Source organism: Mytilus galloprovincialis, chromosome 7 (assembly GCF_965363235.1).
Source record: "Mytilus galloprovincialis chromosome 7, xbMytGall1.hap1.1, whole genome shotgun sequence".
Classification (NCBI taxonomy): Eukaryota; Metazoa; Mollusca; class Bivalvia; order Mytilida; family Mytilidae; genus Mytilus; species Mytilus galloprovincialis.
The window spans coordinates 65,879,880-65,895,099 of NC_134844.1; the positions used below are offsets into that span (position 1 = coordinate 65,879,880).

General features: G+C 31.4%; 1 protein-coding gene across 1 annotated transcript in view; it reads right to left on the reverse strand.

Annotated features, from left to right (window-relative positions):
* Window positions 1–1,056: 1,056 nt before the first annotated feature.
* The window catches only part of LOC143083489 (protein mono-ADP-ribosyltransferase PARP14-like), a 29,272-nt gene continuing 15,108 nt past the window's right edge, over window positions 1,057–15,220 (reverse strand). Inside the window, exons 6-16 of the mRNA XM_076259749.1 lie at window positions 14,757–15,182; window positions 14,256–14,341; window positions 12,812–13,042; window positions 11,842–12,063; window positions 11,178–11,208; window positions 10,405–10,604; window positions 7,785–7,957; window positions 7,188–7,244; window positions 5,468–5,589; window positions 5,008–5,303; window positions 1,057–1,793 (exon numbers count right to left, since the gene is read on the reverse strand). Of these exons, the coding sequence (XP_076115864.1) occupies window positions 1,782–1,793; window positions 5,008–5,303; window positions 5,468–5,589; window positions 7,188–7,244; window positions 7,785–7,957; window positions 10,405–10,604; window positions 11,178–11,208; window positions 11,842–12,063; window positions 12,812–13,042; window positions 14,256–14,341; window positions 14,757–15,182 (1,856 nt within the window). The 3' untranslated portion in view covers window positions 1,057–1,781. The remainder of the gene's footprint in view (window positions 1,794–5,007; window positions 5,304–5,467; window positions 5,590–7,187; window positions 7,245–7,784; window positions 7,958–10,404; window positions 10,605–11,177; window positions 11,209–11,841; window positions 12,064–12,811; window positions 13,043–14,255; window positions 14,342–14,756; window positions 15,183–15,220) is intronic.

A 15,220-nucleotide genomic window follows, 5' to 3' on the forward strand; every position in this document is an offset into this window, starting at 1 on the left:
GAAAGTGTGGCTGTCCCTCTAAAGATCTTATTAAAAGTTGGATATCAAATAATTTTGTTCAAGATGGTATTATTGATAAACCCCGTAAATATCGATAAGATACATGTAAACAAATCGATCCCTTGGATATACTTACTCTCAATGTTGTCTCTTTGACACAGTTGTAAATATTTAAAAAATTGGTTTTTTTTGGTACTAACATTGTGGGAACTTATTATCTTATATCCTGTTGATTTTTCCAACTTATATTTTGGCATTGCACAAACATGACAAAGGAATGCGTTTTTCGGACTCAAAATGACGTCTTTCTACTAGCTTTGTTGGACTTATTACTGGGCGATTATGCTCTTCATTTCATATTTCATTGGCTTTCAACTGGGTGTTTTGTGACTATTTTTTTTATGCAAGGTGTTTTGTGTCTTGAACAGATATTTTCAATCAACCATACTTTTACTTATTTTCGTATTTTTGTTTTTATGTTGTACTTTATAACACTCCTTTGCAGGATTTAATCAAATGTTTAAGCCTGTTTGATCCGGCCACAGTTATTTTCTGATTCAGTAGTTAAATGGTTGTTGTTGTTTCATTTCTGTTTTTGTTTTTCGTTAACTGTTTTATAATAAATTAGGACTTGGGTTATCCGTTGATTTTTGTTCACATTAATCGTGCAAGGTCATTTTTAAAGGCGATAAATTATATGTCAAGGTTTTTCCCATCATCCGTTTGCCCTTATTTGCTCACATTCACTTCATGGATAGTTGTCTCGTTGCAACCATACCACATCTCATTGGTTTTATATTTACAAACATGACCAACATGATGGCAACATCACTCGTTTTTTTTATTTGATATCCAATAATATTCAACGATTATATGTTGTCTTATCTAATATGTCGTTGTCCATTTGTTTTTGATGTGTTTTGTCATTTGATTTTGCCATGATTAGGGACTTTCCGATAGAATTTTCCACGGAGTTCAGTATTTTTGTGATTTTACTTTCTTATATGTACAAATGTATATGAATAAAAAATCCGATTAAAAGTCAAATTGTAAGAATTGTTTTGCAAACATTTATTTGAGCTCACGTATAACAAATAATATCATAACAAAGGATTGAACTAAAATTATGTTTTTAAAACATTGTTGATATATTGGATTTTGAATTTTTAGGTGGAGTTATTAACCTTTCAGCCTCCATATTATTTGTTATATCTGATATTCAGATTTAATAGAGATTAATATTAAAAAATGGTATAATAACAAGTGCTTGTTTACATATATCAGGTGTTTGTAAGTATCTATTCTTATAAAAACTTAATCAACTTTATAATTTGAAAAAAAATGTCTCGTTATTATATTGCATAAACTTAATTCAATAAAACATGTAAAAGAATCTGTTTTATTTGTATTTGAACTTTTGTATAGATGCATAAATCTATTTCGAAATGTTTTGAAATTTAGTTCAACTGAAAAATATCTACTTTCGGTTGGTATGTTTAGAAAATTAATACAATTTCACAAACTGAAAAAATGAAAAAAAGAATATAAATGTACATTATTATGTATATCATATTGTTCATTGTTCACTTATTTATAAAAAAATAAAATAGATGACATATGCTTTAAGGTATTGTCTCTTTTTATTGTATATGTCATTCATCAATACCATTTAGGATTGAAACTATCACATGTCCATTGTTACAAAAACAACTAATAGAAGATTGCAGAAGTTTTCCATGTATAATCCTTTTCACATTGAAAAAAATACACATATATCCCACTTAGAATTTTTTCTGAAAAAGTAAAAGATAATGTTGTTATTGTCAACTTCTTGCAGATAGATCACAAAAATAATCACTTTCTCTGCGAATATGCATTTTTGAACGGATGGGTTTAATATTTTGTTCTAAATATATAAAAATAACTTAATCTTTATAAAAAAATCTCAGGTATATCTTACTGAGAATACCCTCAATTGCTATTTTTAATGTTGAAAATACGGCTTCCGTAAACATGTAAACGCAACCGATAACAACATGAAACTACCAACAACAAAACTGACGTCTTAGATTATGCTGTCGTATAAACTGCAAATACTTTTTTCTAAGCATTTATCAAATTGAATTTAAATTGAAAAAATCGTCCAAAATGAGAATTAGTTCCAATGACAAAAAAGATAACTTTTATCAATCAAACATAACATGAGAATTTTCTTTCAAAACATCTACCATTTTTATATTTTGTACTGCAGTTGTTGTTCTTCACTTCGAATTATGCGGACTTTTCCAGTATCAAACTACATGATATATATGACTGGTTAAATGAACATATAAGTTTCAACTTCGTCTAGTTGTATCTACTATACAACATATCGAAATATGTAAATTCATCTCTAGGTCCAATTATGATTACATAACATTGAAACTTAACCAGAAAGTTAAAGAGTGTCGTAATATTTATGATAGGTAACACTGTCAGTTTGATGTCAAAACCATATTCTTACATAGACCATATTAAATATCAAAACTGAAAACCAAGTATGACTTTAAACTGTCCATTGCCCCAAAAAAACTACATTCGCTTGTAACTCAGGGTTTCAGCATTTTGATATTAAAAAAGTATTTCTTCAGAGTAAAGTTATAAATATCAAACTAACCACCATCAATAAACATAACGGATATCTTCAGTCTGTAGTTATAGATGAATCGTCCTATGGTTTAGATTGTTTCAAAACCAAAAGCGACGTAATTCACATCGGAGTTTACATCGGCTGTGATTTTGATCGTTTTTCATAATCAATGGCTTACTATTGTGAACTTGTTTGTTTTCCTTTTTTGTGTTGTTTTGTTTTTTGTTTTGGTTGTGATTTTGTCTGTTCTCATCGGATTTGATAGTCCTCCTTGTATTTAACTGATTAACAGTTAATGGAACAATTACACATTTTTATATTTTCTAATACAAACAGAAAAGTCTCCACGAATAAAGATATCAATCACAAGGTCACATACATTGTTATCACTTAAATACGAAACTAAGAGTATATACCACTAATGTCAACATTTATTGAATGTTATTTATCTCAGTGTTTACATATTTTGTATTATTAAAGAATCCGATAAAACCATCCAACACATATAAAAACACATTAGATTTTTTTCATCAGTATTCTTGCATTCTCTTTAAAATGATATCTTGGGACTAAAGTCTTTTAATTTATGATATTTTGTTATGTAATGCGATCATTAGCGAAACGAAATAATTTAGATTAACTAAACAAAGGTTTAACCACCAATATAAGATAAGTATAGATAATATAATTATACTTACAAAAAGATCGGGTTGCATAACAAAATAACATAATATTAAAAGACTTTAGTCCCAAGATATCATTTTAAAGAGAATTCAAGAATACTCAGAAATGACAAGTATGAATAAACCTACACAACCATCCACTACAATATACTTCTATGAAAAATAAAATGAAATTAATGAAAAACACTTAGAGGTTGCAAGGAGCTCAACTCACAGTGAGCAATGCTCCTTGCACTGATTCTAAACTTTCTTCTAACTTTGATTGGAGTTAAATCTTATTACAATAAAATTAACGGTACAAATTTTCTTGCACCAGATGCGCATTTCGACAATACATGTCTCTTCAGTGATGCTCGTGGCCAAAATATTTGAAATCCAAAGCTTATATGAAAGATGAAGAGCTATAATCCAAAAGATCCAAAAAGTATAGCCAAATCCGTGGAAGGAATCAGAGCTTTGCATGAGGGAGATACATTCCTTAGTTTATAATAATTTCTATCATTTTGTAACAGTAAATTTTAATAACACAAAAAATCCGTATTTTCATGCCAGTACCGAAGTACTGGCTACTTGGCTGGTGATACCATCGGGGACTTATAGTCCACCAGCAGAGGCATCGACCCAGTGGTAGCAATAAAATTAACGGTACCAATTTTCTTGCACCAGATGCGCATTTCGACAATACATGTCTCTTCAGTGATGCTCGTGGCCAAAATATTTGAAGTCCAAAGCTTATATAAAAGATGAAGAGCTATAATCTAAAAGGTCCAAAAAGTATAGCCAAATCCGTGGAAGGAATCAGAGCTTTGCATGAGGGAGATACATTCCTTAATTTATAACAATTTCTATCATTTTGTAACAGCAAATTTTAATAACACAAAAAATCCGTATTTTCATGCCAGTTTCGAAGTACTGGCTACTGGGCTGGTAATACCCTCGGGGACTAATAGTCCACCAGCAGAGGCATCGACCAGGTGGTAGTAATAAAATTAACGGTACCAATTTTCATGCACCAGATGCGCATATCGACAATACATGTCTCTTCAGCGATGCTCGTTGCCAAAATATTTGAAATCCAAAGCTTATATGAAAGATGAAGAGCTATAATCCAAAAGATCCAAAAAGTATAGCCAAATCCGTGGAAGGAATCAGAGCTTTGCATGAGGGAGATACATTCCTTAATTTATAATAATTTCTATCATTTTGTAACAGCAAATTTTAATAACACAAAAAATCCGTATTTTCATGCCAGTACCGAAGTACTGGCTACTGGGCTGGTGATACCCTCGGGGACTAATAGTCCACCAGCAGAGGCATCCACCAAGTAGTAGTAATAAAATTAACGGTACCAATTTTCTTCACCAGATGCGCATTACAAATGTCGAAACGTGTTGCTATACAATATTGTACAGTGTGCACATACGTTCAATTAACATTTACAATTGTCATGTTTCGAGACAAATTTGACGTTTGATGTACTTAGTGTCCTTATAGATATTTCAAATAACACTGGCAATTTACACGTTGATCTTTTTTAGAATTTGGCCACCTACTTCGGTTTAATCGGCTCTTAATATATGTTTGGCTATGAGCATCGATCACTGAAGACAATGTTTTCGAATTAGGAATATGATGGAGTAAAATTGGAACGTTTAATGTTATTTCACGACAAAAAACATATATAAAGGAACTTACCTGGTGGTAAGCGAACGCTCCAGTTGTATAGTGCACAATGTAAAACGGAAGAATATGATGAGAGTTGAATATAACAAGCTCTTTCTTATCTGGTGACATATGGGAGTCATAGCCTTGCTGAAGTGAAGCTCCATGAATCACGGAAGGACATACGTACACATTCCCAGGTAAGACCTGACTAAGAAGAAGCTGAGTTGCCCCTGAAATGTAACCCATCGAGTAACCAGGATATTCACTAAAGTAGACACCTCTGCCATAGTACCCGTTGTTATGCCTGTGCGCGAATCCTTGCTGGCCTAGAAAAAAAATAAAATGAAACGGTGAAACGAGTATTTCTCATCAAAATAACACATCTAATAAAATGCTGTTATTTGAGATAGATGCAATATCTTGAAGATGCTTTAATTTGTGCAAAGTATTTAATTGATTCTGGGTGATATATGTAAAGAAAAAGATTTACCTGGGACTTTGAAATTGTTTTCAACAATAGACTTTATGTTTGCCTCTATTGTACCATGAAATGCTAATATCGGATAAGCCATTTTGGCTCCTCTGTGCTTCTTCATGTCATCTATTGCTTTGCTACAATACATAACAGTGATAATTTCAATCTTTATAGTAACACTGTATCGAATCTCAGAAATTTGTAAGTAAGCTTATGTGGATTTGAATTAAGAGGCATGTTTCAAATTGATCAAACTGTTGTCATAAATTATGTCGTTCATTTTACATTATGCAAATACTTATCAGATTTAACCAATCAAAAACTCTTATAGTGTTATTAAGCATACTAGTTTGTATGTTAAAAGCCAGCAATCAGAATTTAACAACTGCAATTCATTAAAATATGTTAGAACCAGATGTTCCGCAGGGCGCAGCTTTATACGACCGCAGAGGTCGAACTCTGAACAGTTGGGGCAAGTATGGACATAACATTTAAGCTTCATACAACTCTGAATTTGGATTGTGATTAAATAGTTGACACAACATAGGTTTCTGACAAAGAATGAATGTGGTCTAAGAACTTAAACTTACAAACTTAACAATTTTAAATTGTACATTTACCTATTATGGTCCAATATCCAAAATCTAAATACATGGTTAGATTCAGCATATCATAGAACCAAAAAAATTCAAATTTTTAATGAAATCAAATAATGTTCAATTTTAGACCCTTAAGACCTAAATGTGGACCAATTTGATAACCGGGCCCAAATATTAAAAATCTAAATACATGGTAAGATTCAGCATATTGAAGAACCCCATATCGTCAATTTTTGTTGAAATCAAACAAAGTTTAATTTTAGACCCCCATTTGGACCAACTTGAGTACTAGGCCCATAATCAAAAATCTAAGTACATGTTTAGATTTAGCATATCAAAGAACCCCAATAATTCTTTTTTTTTGTTAAAATCAAACTAAGTTTATTTTGGACGCTTTGGACCTTAATGTAGACCAATTTGAAAAAAGGACCAAAAATTAGGAATCTAAATACACGGTTAGATTAGGTATATCAAAGAACCCCAATAATTATTTTTTTGATGGAATCAAACAAAGTTTAATTTTGGACCCTTTTGGCCCCTTATTCCTAAACTTTTGGGACCATTACTCCCAAATTCAATCCCAACTTTCCTTTTGTTGTCATAAATCTTGTGTTAAAATTTCATAGATTTCTATTCGCTTATACTAAAGTAATTGTGCAAAAACCAAGAAAAATGTTTATTTGGGACTTTTTTTATCCCTTTTTTCTAAACTATTGGGACCAAAACTACCAAAAACAATCCCAACCTTCCTTTTATGGTTATAAACCTTACGTATAAATTTCATAGATTTCTGTTTACTTATACTAAAGTTATTGTGCGAAAACCAAATGTCTTCGAACGACGACGATGACGACGACGACGACGACGCCAACGTCATACCAATATACGACCAAAAAGTTTTCAATTTTTGCGGTGGTATAAAAACGTGTTAACTACAGTATCGTAATTGTCTCTTCAGTAAAACTTAATAACAGAACTTTTTGTTACAGTTGAAAGAAACGTTCTTATACTTATTTTGTTTATAAAATGTCGATTTAACAGATATCACAAATACCACATGTAACATTTATACGAATAACAAAAGACGATCTCGAATGATTCCTTTAAGTTTATTGACAAGATTCATATATACTCACTGAAAATGTTTTACCAAAGGTGGGTTGACAACATACTGTACTCTAGTAACTGTGAAGCTGAAATTCCAGATTAAAAATGTATCATTCCATTTTTTTTTTTTTTTTTTTAAACTATGGGGTAATCTTCAATTTCCTTTTGATGTTTTGTTGATTTCTAATCATAATTCTCATAAATTACATAATTGTAAAATAGTTGGAGGCATACCCATCACTCGCAAATACTGCTTCGAATATCAAATATGTAGCTTTAACGGTTTCTCAAGATATACATGTATAAATCTATTTTGAGGTTTATTTTTGATAAATTATTACATAGTTCACAAACACTCTCGTTATCTTGTGTGTATTGCACTCGCTGCAATATGAATATTTAACTCGAATTTAGTCAAACGTCTGAATAATCTAGCCACATAACAAAATATTTGCGATGAGATCAGAATCAGTTATAATTTGCTTTTATTCTTTGTATTAATAACGTGTCCCAATCATGTAGAGATCGAAAAAGTGTTTGATTTGTTAAATGTTTTGCATTATACAGTTATAATTATCTAAAATTTCAATAAATTCTTTTTTCGTTTATCATAATCATACAATCACCTGTTTCCACTTCCACTAATTAGCCTATAAAACTGCGACTCTGCAAGTCTGAAGTGGGTTTGTGCAGCTGACCCTTCCTTGTACGCTCTTTCTGGATAAAGGTCAAAGTAAACAACTTTGTTTCCTTCCAGAGCCTCTTTTTCTCCTTTCATTAATAACTGTCTGTTTGAAACCTATGATGGTATTCGAACTATGAATTATTTGAAGTTCAATTGTTCTAGTTAAATATTTTAAGCTTGGCATTGAATGAGAATGGTGAAAGCTATATTATAGTATATCAGGTTTGATTTGTGTATTATCTGTTTCTTTTTTTTTTAATCTGAAATATTTAAGATTTATTTCAGAAACACATAAAACCACATTTCAACATACCAAATATTAAAAATAAAATATTTTTAAAATGTCTTATATTTTTTTCATTAATTGTTATTTAAGAATTGAATGCTTCTTTTTGTAAATTTATTGGGGTGTAAAAGCGTTGACCGAAGCACATTTTGTATGAAGGGAAAGCGCTTCATTCTAAAAATGTACGCACGGTCAACGCTTTTACAACCCTATAAAGTTACAAAAAGAAGCATGCAATACTTATAATTACATTTTTTAGCTATGATCATGAAAACACGAATTTCATATATTTTATTATTTAATTCACCTGTGCACTTTATTGTTGGAGCACGTGTTATCATGAATGAAAAGTTGTATTGAGCAATGCAACTGATTACGGAATAACACGTGATGTGCAGTTAGCCAATCAGAATAAAATATTATAATGAAACACACATCTAATGTAATTATAAACATATGAAAGTATCAAAGGGTAAAAAAACAAAAATGAAGGGTATTTGGTGATTTTATGTTCAATGTATATTTCATAATTTCTTAACATGTTAATATGACGTCTTGAGGATCCAGTCTAAAACAAATCATTCGTCTTCACGTTTGAAATATGTATGAGAGTCATGCATAAATTTATGCAGAAACCGTTGTTCTCTAAAGTTCAATGCAAAAGGTTAGGTCGGTATTGTAGCATTCCATTATAAGTTTCATAGCAAAACCTGAAATTATGGATATACTTAGGTGTGGTTTATGAATTTTCGTCAGATGTTCGGACTCCTTTTTTTCCCTATACAACACAGGGTAAAACATCTTAACCCACAACACCCATTTTTCTTTTCAACATATACTTCAATAACTCATTCAAAGTCATTTAACAAAATTTAAACAGATTGTAGATTTCTTTTCTTTCTTTTTGATTCGAAAATAATACCAATACAAATATGAGGTAAAACCCTTGTAAGCCTTTTTCTGCCATGTTTTAAAACTTTAATATTTCGTTTAGGAGATCCATAACATATCTATATTTATCATATTTTGTTCCTTTACTAGTGCTCTTCTTAATTATAGTATCAATTTAAATGCTAGATTTTTTTCAGGTTAGACGAAGTACGTCCATAACTGATAATTCTATATTCGTTATATATATTCTTATTTTAATACATCGATGGGAATACAAAAAAATATGCTCTTTATGTTTTGATATCAGGTTCTTTTAATCACTTTCAAATTCCATATGGTATATATTTAAAAATATAAATAAGATATGAATATAAAATAAAATTAATATGTTGTTTTCAACTCATAAATACAATTGCGCTCTCTGATATTAACAGTGTTATATCATTTTTGATTCTTTTTTACCTGGATTTCTTTATAGTGTGATGAATTCATAACGTTTTTTTATTAAGCGCCCTGTTACGCTTAATAAGGGTTTATGTGATTCCATAAGAGCTAAACCTTATACTTATTATTTGTTTTTGTAAGCATCATATCCCCCACATTTGCAAAATTAATGTCTCCTTATTATAGAAGTGAGAAATTTTATTTCAGCATATCGTTTATTTTTCTGCATCATTTTTGTGCTATCTTTTATCAACATTTTACTGACTTACCAAAATAGACGATTAATGTAATTAGTATTTATTGAACATTTGTTTATTTTGTCACCTAAGCCATATCATAACAAATGCAATAAAATTTATTACTTCTAACGCCTCGTAACTTCGTGTTTTATCTGGCATCTGTTTTATTTGAACGCTACTGACGGGTCTCAAATAGACGAACCGTGCCATCGCCAATACAAATATGCTGGTATCTTTGATTATATTATGTTGTTGCATCTTTCATCTGCTTTGTAATTTTTTCGTGCATTGTATAAAGCATGTATTGATAGATCATTATGCAGATAAAGTTTGTTGTATTAAAGTTATACTGTAAGAGGTCGTTTAACTATGCAATTATATTTTCAATACTTAAACTAAAGAAGGTGTCCCTAGTACACGGATGTCGCATCCGCACTATCTTTTTCTATGCTCCTTGGACCGTGAAAATAAGGTAAAAACTATAATTTGGCTTAAATAAGAAAGATCATATCATAGGGAACATGTGTACTTAGTTTAAAGTTGATGGGACATCAACTTCTTTAAAAACTACCTTGACAAAAACTTTTACCTGAAGAGAGACAGACGGACGAACGAACGAATAGATGGACGAACGGACGAACGAACAGACACACTGACCAGAAAACATAATGCCAATAAATGGGGCATAAAAATGTTCTAGCCTTCTTTTGCAGTTGATCTAGTTCTTCGTCCTTCTTCTTCATTTCATCTTTAGTTTCTTTGAGTTCTTCCTCAAAGTGTTGTTTAGCTGCAATCGCTGTTTTAAGAACTTCACGTTTCTCTTCGTCGCTCATTCTGCTAAACACAACTGTTGAAACTCCTCCCTTTAAAATTCTATCTGTATTCTTCACAGTTGAAATTTCTACAATGAAAAAAATGTATGCACTTGTAAACCCGTTACAAATTCGATACCTTTAAGAACAGGCTTCAATAGTAATAATTATATCTTTAAACATATTTTATTTTCAATGTGTACCAATATATGTCTATTAAACCATATCTTCTTTTCCAAACACACTTCAAAACTAAGAAGTTCAGAGATGACGTATTTGAAATGATACATTTTTAAGTGCTTTTACTTGAAAAAAAATTATATTACTTTAAACCAACTCCATTGTTAATAGAAAGAAATGAGTAATGTGTCTGTAGGACACATACGGTGACCCGCTTGCATATAACGTTATTAAGGGACATAACTCAAGAAGAGTTAAGAGACAATACTCAAATGTGTACTTGATCTGCGATTTCTGGTAATGAGCATTGTGTATAAATTTCATATCATTTTGATTAGGCAAACTAACGTTAGAGAACGTTATATATTATTAAAAATAATAAGAAGATGTGGCATGATTGCCACTGAGACAACTAGAAACCAAATGAAAAAGAAGTTGAGCCTTGTATTCATCATTTTTAAATATGTTTTTCAATAACTTACTTTTTCTATGGTTTTCCTCTGTTTCGAAAGCCTGCAAAATAGTTTTTTTATTAAAGATACTACAGTTTATAAAGTATAAAAATGATGAACACTTTGTGTTATAGACTATTTAGTTTCTACTTTTATTGGGTAAAGTTGATTCAAGATGAATTTGCCAAATCTCTTAGTCATATACATTGTAGCAACTTATATTTCTATGCATTTTTACATCCTTGGCTTGGAAAATATTTTAAGCTGTTCGTACACAAGAATATGTTACTGTAATATTCATTTACTTGACTTAAATAAGGAGATGCAAGTTTCTACATGACTGATAAAATAATGACTGTAATTCAGCGGTTATCGTTTGTTTATGTGTGACATATTTGTTTTTGTTCAGTCTGTTTATATACATACAAATAAGGCCGTTAGTTATCTCGATTGAATTGTTTTACATTGTCATTTTGGGACCTTTTATAGCTGACTATGCAGTATGGGCTTTGCTCATTGTTGAAGGCCGTACGGTGACCTTAGTTGTTAATTTCTGTGTCATTCTGGTCTATTGTTGACAGTTGTCTCAATGACAATCATATCATATCTTCTTTTTTACATTAATTTAAAATTTCAAAAGCATTACAAATCGTCAGTTATCATCGTAAACATATGATATTAACAAATAACAAACCTTAACAGTGTCGTGATCTTTATCATACACTACAAACAGAACTTCTGTGATCACCGATTTTGGATTTTGCGATGAGAACTCTTCTACACATTTGTACAATGATTTTGCAACAAGAACTGCGGGATATCGAAGTTTACCTGTTCCCAGCGCTGGGAAGGCAATAGAACTGCATTTATTTTTAGAAGCTGTCGACAAGCATTCCATCACAAACTTTTCTAGCTCCTGCAAATTATATATAAACAACATATAGACAAATATGTTCTTCAAGTGCGTGAAAATTAATAAATAATTCGATATGAAAAAATAACCATATAAAGTTATGTTTATATTTTATATTAAATCAGCTGCTGTAGAATGTCATAACTTAATAATTACTGGCAGCTCATTAGTACAATATGTACAGAACCAGGTATTTTAGGACAAGCATTTTAAAAACTATACATTTTAACGTTTTAAAAATTTGACCATGCAGGGTTAACGTTTTATACAGAGCACACCTGAACTGTTGAAGTGTGTTGTTTTCTTTATTGTAAACACCTCAGCAAAATAAACTGATTTTTAGAAAAAAAACTTTGAAAACTGACACAAATCATTGAAGCATTAAAAACTGGATGCAATCTCTTGCTAAATACTACTTATATAACATGTATAAGACGCGAAATGTCTATATATTTTCAAGTTTCAGTTAAAATTACTACATACAAGATCGTAAACTAATGACGCATGATAAGAGACTTCATTCGATCGATATCTAAGTAAAATTCGTCATAAATAGATTTTTTTTATGTTAGGTAGGATTATCACTGAACAAGTACACATTTCTGTTCAGGGGCCAGCTGAAGCACGATTTGACGTTGTATTGAAGACCCATTGGTGGCATCCAGTTTTTTTCCGATTTTTGATCGGGTTGATGACTCTTTGACACATTCCCCATTTCTATACTCAATTTAGTTGATAAGTAATTACTTACTTTGATTTCCGATCCTTCTTTACGCCATTGATTTAAGCATCCATGACAAACAATTTTACACTTTAAATTACCACCAGCTGTCACTGCAATATCTCCATAATTGATACCATTCGGATAGTTCTGTGAACACTCTTGTTGTAAGGATTGACCACCATTTTTCAACAATGAGGCGGACACTGCACCATGATCCAGCTTTAGTTCTTTTGACGTCGTATTTACCATTGCTCCAACCTTAATAGTATTATTTGATATACATTCGCAAAAATAGGCCAAGTAGTCAGGATAAATTCATATTTGAAATGAACGTGGTTATTTCACTCCTCTGACTCATACAACAGTTGTATGTCAAGAAGAAGATGACATAGGATCAAAACCAGTTGAGAATGCGTAGAAAACGATATGTCCTTACATTTTACTCCAATTTCATATAAAAAAAAATAATTTACTAATGTTATAAAAAGAATAACTAATCAAAGAATTCAAAGTATGAAAAATATTCAACTCGTGACCGAATAACACAGATAACTAACTCATGTACAACGCCCATTCGTGATTAATGTGATGTTCGGTCAGTCGTTGAAGATTTTTCCCTATTTGAATTCTTCGATTAGTTATACTATAATTATTAGTCTAAATTGTTTATTTACAAATATCGTGTACTTTTTCGATTCACATGGCGAATGATGCAATTACAACAGAAGAAGTTTTGTTTGATCGTGGCTTGCACTTGAACGTCGTACTTTATTTGGCCTTTTTAATTTTTTGGAATCGAGCGTCACTAATGAGTCTCTTGCAGACAAAAAGCGCGTCTGGCGTATATACAAAATTGAGTACTGGTATCTATGATGAGTTTATTTACAACCACTGGGTCGATGCCATTGCTGGTGGAGATTTATTTCCCCGAGGGTATCACAAGCCCAGTAGTCAGCATTTTTTGTGCGAACATAAATTATTACTGATATGGTTATATTTATAATTTTTTTAATTTTTTAACTTATAAATTAACTGCTCACAAAATTTTTAATTTTTTGAAATACTAAGGCTTTTCTACCTCAGGCATATATTACCTAAGTTGTATTTAGCAAAACTTTTAGGAATTTTGATCCTCAATGCTCTTCAACGTCGTACTTTAGTTGGCCTTTTTAACTTTTTTTGGATTCGAGCGTCACTGATGAGTCTTTTGCATCTTGCGTATATACAAAATTTAGTCCTGGTATCTATGATGAGTTTATTTACAACCACCGGGTCGATGCCACTGCCGTTAGATATTTATTTCCCTGAGGGTATCACAATGTGTAACTTCTGAAGTTGCTAGAACAATAAGCAAAATGAAACATAGTGACACAAAAATATGTATTCATTGTTTATACCATAACTGAAATATAATTATGTGTACCCAAATACACACAAGAATTCGAAATAACTGTATATGTTGTATCTTTACCTTCATTTTTGAGAGCTGTCCTTTAACTATCTTTATCTCAATATTTCCAGTCTGTACATTTTGTTGATCACTTGCAGCAATTAAACCTGCATGGGATGATAAAGTTAGCTTTTTATATGATATTCTTTAGTTTCAGAGGTCGACGTATACCGTCACTGATGAATCTTTTGTAGACAACACGCGCGTCTGGCGTAAATATAAAATTTCAATCCTCGTTTCTATGATGATTTTATTAACGCTTATCTTTTTGTAAAGTTCCCTTACGGCCGTGTGTTCCTGCAAGAATCAGCAACATTTATAGATAAATGGTATAACTATTACATTACACTAACATTACTTTCAAATAAACTTCTCTTTTTCAAGGCTTAGCATTTTTCTCTAAGATATTACACAGTTGGTGTCCTCCAAGTCTACGTATCTTAATTTTAATATATGGTCACTAGCGTATATGCTATCCCTGAAGTTATTGTGACTTTATATATACATGCACCTGAAATTTACCTTTAGAATCTGTCTTTGCGAAATGTATAGTTGCTGCTTTCTTGAAGAGTTTGACAGTGTCAGAAACAACGTCACATAAACAAACTGTCTGTATGCAGCTAGATGGATGCACTCTGAAATAATCTTTTACTATTTCAACTATTACATTGGTTGCTGCTTCCGAAGGATAGTGAAATATTCCAGTACAGAGAGCTGGGATGGCTATACTGGCAAATTTGTTCTTCTCAGTCACTGCTAAGCATGTTTCTATACACTTGACTAAATATTTTTCTTCATTATGTTTGCCGCCTTTCCAGGTCGGTCCGACGGCATGCGCAATCATTTTACAATTTAAATCCCCAGACACCGAACAAAACACCTCTCCATCAGAAAGTGGGCCAGATTTTGTAATGTACTGCTCACATTCATCTTGAATACTTTTCCCACCTTGAAAAGAAATGATGATATTTAACCATAAATACCAT